A 5,302-nucleotide genomic window follows, 5' to 3' on the forward strand; every position below is an offset into this window, starting at 1 on the left:
AACACTGTTCCTTTATATACCCTGACATTGATTAAAAAATCGGGTGGGCCTGGTTTCCGCGTGGGGTTTCCGCGTGGGCTTCAAAGCCGTGCTCACAGTCGGAATTAAAGAACCCTATTCCACCTATTAGTGTCGGTCCAACTTCGTAGTTTTGTTTTATCTAGAAATTACCCCGTGAAAATGGCTATTTGGAATTAGATCATATATCTACTCTTCTATACTTATAGGAGGATCTAAAAAATCACTACTCATGCTACAGTAAATAATGCATCAATTTCTATACTGTGAACAGTAAATCAACACCCAGACCGTCTACTGCAACAAATTACTGTATCATAAACAGTAAATCAAATCTCCTACTATATTTTTGAAGTTACTGTTTATACTACAACATTTTACTTTATCATAAATAGTAAATCAAATCAAATGTATTAAAACTTAGATCCTCCTCTAAGTATAAATAGTAGATATAATTTCTAAATCAAATGTATTAAAACTTGGATCATCCTTTAAGTATAGAAGAGTAGATATAATTTATAATTTTAAGCATACAATAATCAAATTAACTGTATTAAAATTTAGAGAGAGGTAAGTTCAAAATGCAATACTTAAAAAAATAGGGAGTCGTGCTTTGCATGGGGGTGCAAACTAGCTGACCATGAGAGTAAAACCTTGTACAAGAGTAATTCAGCACATAAATATTCAAGAAACGAGTTGGAGAGGACTATTTTTAATTTTGTGCAGCTTAAGTATTTAGTTTTGATATCTTTTTTCAGCTGCTTGAGAGTACTTAATCTTCTGCTGATGTACGAAGAAGAGTATTTTAGAAAATCTCATTATTCCTTCAATCATCTTCTTTAATGAGGCACAAGAAATTCTTCAATCAAATTACATAATAAAAAAGAAAGCTGAAAATACAAAACGAAGCAGATCAATGTCCTTTCTGTAAATTCCCTGCGACTAAACACTCCAAAATCTCTAACCAGACACAAAGCCTACAAATACTTTCTGGCAGCGAAAAGTAACTGGTTCTGGAACCTGGGAGTCCTCCACTATGTTGCTCCTGTGAAAGATGAATATAACTTTCAGTTTTGATTAAAGAGATGATTCTTATTCTCAATTATGTTACCTTAAAAAAAAAGAAAATTTCTGCCTAAAACATCATAAAAAATGAAAAATTCGTATCCAATAACACACGAATACAGTTTGAATTTGGGTCCTCTATGTTTCTTATTTGACAGCTAGAATCACTCTTCAAATCATAATCATTTATATATATTTAGGACAGTTATGATTCATTTCAAATATAACTATGGTATTTTTGTTCTAATATTTCACTGAAGGCATAATATTTAATAAACGATTGTGATTATAGAGTCTTTTGTACCTGACTTAAAGCTTGCATCTTAAAGCTTGCATCTTTAGGGACACCATCACCTATAGATGGAATACATGGAGTTAAAAGGTAGTACTATTAATGTTAGTTGTCGCACAAAGTTTCACTTTGATTTACTTACTTCCAGCTTGAGCTAGTGAGCTTCCCATCTTGTTTCCCTTTGTTCTTCAGCTGGATGCTCCTGTTGAGTTTAGCTCCAGCTCTGTTTCTTGCCAGCTTCTCACCAGAGATCTTCAGTCCTTGTTGTTTTTGATTCAAGGCCTCCTCATTCTCTTTTGAAGAGTTTGACATCGCGTTTACATTTACAAATTCTTCTGTAATGAAATCACCATTTATTACTGCAAGATCAGTATCCAAAAGTTCGATGGTTTGTTCTGATATGTTGCACATTGTATCATCAATGATATCGAACGCAAAACATTCGTCTTTCAGTGTATCGCACTTTCTTTCATCCTTCATAAGTTCAGAATCCTCTTGCCCGACTAAGACAGCATCAAGTTTCTCCAGATCAAGAGGATCATCATATGCTTCATCACTTGATAATCCATAAGCTTTGCAGAGATCATTCCACAGTGTTTCTGAAGAAATAGACTTGTGTCGTGCCACATAATGCTTGAGCTCTTTTTGGAGACTGTGAAATGGCTGCAGGTACAGAGTAAAAGAACTGAAGTAAGTTTTAAGTTTTTAGTAGTTGACCAGAAAATTCTGCAAAAAATTTCACAAACTAAGATGATGAGCTTGACCTATGAATTCGAATTGGGACCACAAGAAACTTGGGCATTTATTTTTTGGAATATGTTTGCAGTTTATTCATATACTAGAAGCCTAAGTTGCACGTGAACGGGCGTGGATGCAGGTGCGGACAGGGGTGCGGATACAAGACACAACAATTTTGTGAAAGATAGGATACAGGGACATACGTATGTTTATACATAATGAAGTCAATAATTTATATGCTACCGTTATTATTTGTCATTCACATGTTATGAGGAATAACATTCCTATAACATTTTGATGTTTCTTTTATTGAGTAGATTATAAATTGGAAAATCGCTTGTTTTTAACTAGATACCAAAATAACCCTTTAAAATCATATTTATGAACTCGATTTGAGTTAAAATGAACCTAACCAAAGTCCAAGGAGTTGCAAAAATTTGAGGTCAAGTGTGAGATATACATCCAAAAAGTGGATCACAACTGTTTTCAAGTAAAACACATAATATATATAGTTGAGCACACGTCCTGAATAAATGTACGTATATATTCAAGAAGTGTTGGACACCGACACAAATATGAAAGTGCTGGACATGGATACGGGAGCCAAGCTGATATGTCCCGGTAACTAGCTAGAAGCAAATCATAATTTACAAAGCATGAATTTGACAATTGTAGCTTTCACTGGATATCTTATAAAGTTTTGATGATATTTTGGGATCAATATATTACGAATAGCTTTATATTTATGTTGAGCCACGTTGACAAGCAATTGAATAAATTACATGAGAAATACACCAAAATTAACAGGAATTAGAGAAAACCTGAGAATGGCACTCCAATGCAAGACGGAAAAAAGCAGCAGAAACAAAGTGCTTCCCTGTAGACTCTGCAATTTTAACCTGAGCAAGCCAATATGCAGAACTCTCAAGCTTATCAAACCTGCACTTGCTGCAGGTCTCAGCAGTCAAATACGGTGTTCCTGCAGACGCAATTTTGATTAAAGAGGTCGCAGGGGTGTGGACTCCTTCATCCTGTAAACTCTTCTCTTTGCTGATAATGTTATCTGCTTCTTGGTCGGTTTCTTTCTTAATATCAGTTTCAGTTATTTCTGAAGGCTTTAATGGCTTTCTGGGTTGTGTCGGTAAGGGTTTTGTGATCGGTTTCTCAATGAGAATATTATTGTTTCGAACAACGCCAAAAGCGCGTTTAGGCCTGCGGTTAAAAATATCAAGGTAAAATATTAGAATTTTAAAGATGGAGAAGAATTTTAGGATTTTAGACTAAAATCTTGCCTGGTTGATGGTGCTGGTTGAGTTGAAGACTTGGCTTGGTATCTGTCTTTCTTTGCTTGGATTGCTGCTGCTGGCCGACGTTTGCCTGAAGAAGAAAAAATTCATTGAATCCCAGTTAATAATTTGTACTGTAATGAGTTTATATTTGTTAAGAAATTGATATGGAAGTCGAGAGAAATAGCCTGCGAAAGAGGTTGGTTGTGTAGCCATGAACGTTGTCTAAGTTAAATCTATGGAGAAAGGGAGAGGAGAGGAAGAAGGAGATGATTCGAATTTTATTTTTAAATGGTGATTTCATTTGGGCAAAAAAGCTCCTTCTTTTGTTTGAACTTGGTAAAATGGGCGGGAACAGGTTGTGCCTTTGAAAAAGGACAACACAGCTAGATCATATTCGGTTCAGGTAATCATCAGTTTTTGACAAAATGCGCTCCTCCATAATAAAAGGTTTAAAACGCAGATAGACCCCTTTTACTATCCCCCGATTGCGGACAGACCCCTTGTAGTTCTGTTGTTATGGAGAGACTCCTTGTACGATCACTCAATTGTGAATAGATTCTCAAAGTTCATGGGGTCTAATTGTCTAAATTATTTTTCTCGTTTTTCTGAGGGTCAAAGAGTCAAAAAGGCTGGCTTGAAAGGGCTATGCGCAACAATAGAATTACAAAGGGTCTATTCATAATTAATCTACTTAATTGGTGCCAGGAAAATTAGAATCAAGGAATCGGAATAAAGGTTGTATAGGGAGCACTGCTGTAGCTGACGCCTTCATGAGTCAGGAGGAAGACTCTGAGATGGAGTTACAAGTTTTTTATGTCTTGCCATTCTCGGGGACTTTGGCACTGTTTGGCAACAATTGATTGTGTCTTATCTAAGAGATTGTGTCTTATTGATTTGGTCAATAAGCTAGTAGAGCTGTTTGGTGACAAAAAATAGAAGGAGATTATTTTGGAGATTGTGTTTTTTGCAAGTAGCTTTTGGAAAGCTACTTCAAGTAGCGTTTGTCTTTGAGAATGAGCTGCCAATTTTTTTCTTCCATTTTTGCCCCTAATAATTCTAATTTTATATCAATAATATTACATGTTCTTTTTAGTCATTTAACAAATTTAAGCTAGTTATACAGCTACTTTTGCCAAACAGCTCTAGTCAATCAGCTAGCTACACAGTTATCAGCTTTCAGCTATAATTTCACAGCTTTCGGCTAGCTTAACAGCTTTCAGCTATAATCTCGCAGCTTTCAGCTAGTTTTGCCAAACAGAGCCTTTGATCGTTGATGTTATTCCTAGAATTTTTTTTTGGTTCTTTCCCTTTGTATCCCGATTTCCTTATTGTCACCACATTTTAGCGCTTTGGCTTCTTTTGTGTGTTTTTATTCTTATTTGTAATACTTTGGGGTATTTCGTTAAACTCTTATTAATGGAACATGTCACCTAATAACCATTTTTTTGGTCTTCTTATATTCATTTTCCGTTCGTGTCTGTTTTTCTTTTCTTTATTGCTTCCAGGGTTTGCCATTCACAAAGGTGGAAAAAGATAAATCAGATGCAATCAAAAGATCTTCATCCTCTGGAGTTTGTTTGTAGATCACTTCAGAAGTTAGGACGTTAATCATTGTAGACATCTAAAAATACCTATAGGTTCTCGTATACAGCTCGAGACGAATGAGAGGCTACAAATGTCATCATCCAAGTCAACAGGATTTGTCCGAATGGCCCGCGTACTCACCGGCCACCGCCAAATGGCTCGTACGCTCACCGGCCACCGGAACGACGAACCAAGCGTCCCGTGCGCTCACTGGCCACCTCCAATTGGCCCGCGCACTCACCAGCCAGTTCCAAGTTGCCCGTGTACTCATCGGCCATCGGAATGACAAACTAAGTGGCCCGCACACCCGTCGGCT

At 36.5% G+C, this 5,302-nt stretch overlaps 1 protein-coding gene across 2 annotated transcripts; it reads right to left on the minus strand.

Moving 5' to 3' along the window:
• LOC109850935 lies at positions 839 to 3,711 on the minus strand. Of its 2 annotated transcripts, none has more exons than XM_020421020.1 (6): positions 3,588 to 3,711; positions 3,406 to 3,490; positions 2,935 to 3,325; positions 1,518 to 2,038; positions 1,406 to 1,437; positions 839 to 1,067 (listed from the first exon to the last, which is right to left on the minus strand). In XM_020421020.1, exons 1-5 carry the CDS (start codon positions 3,613 to 3,615, stop codon positions 1,434 to 1,436), a joined length of 1,029 nt encoding a protein of 342 aa, XP_020276609.1. In that variant the 5' UTR covers positions 3,616 to 3,711; the 3' UTR covers positions 839 to 1,067; positions 1,406 to 1,433. The 2 variants fall into 2 exon arrangements, with proteins under 2 accessions (XP_020276609.1, XP_020276608.1); XM_020421019.1 differs by having other exon boundaries at positions 839 to 1,063; positions 1,388 to 1,437.

Source organism: Asparagus officinalis, chromosome 7 (genome assembly GCF_001876935.1).
Source record: "Asparagus officinalis chromosome 7, Aspof.V1, whole genome shotgun sequence".
Classification (NCBI taxonomy): domain Eukaryota; kingdom Viridiplantae; phylum Streptophyta; class Magnoliopsida; order Asparagales; family Asparagaceae; genus Asparagus; species Asparagus officinalis.

Excerpts from the sequence above, each read along its gene's own strand:
- LOC109850935 (XM_020421020.1), bottom strand. The coding sequence starts at position 3,615 with ATGGCTACACAACCAACCTCTTTCGCAG. Across the intron at positions 3,491-3,587 it reads ACAACCAACCTCTTTCGCAG|GCAAACGTCGGCCAGCAGCA; the intron begins GCTATTTCTCTC and ends TTTCTTCTTCAG. Across the intron at positions 2,039-2,934 it reads CATTGGAGTGCCATTCTCAG|CCATTTCACAGTCTCCAAAA; the intron begins GTTTTCTCTAAT and ends CTGTACCTGCAG.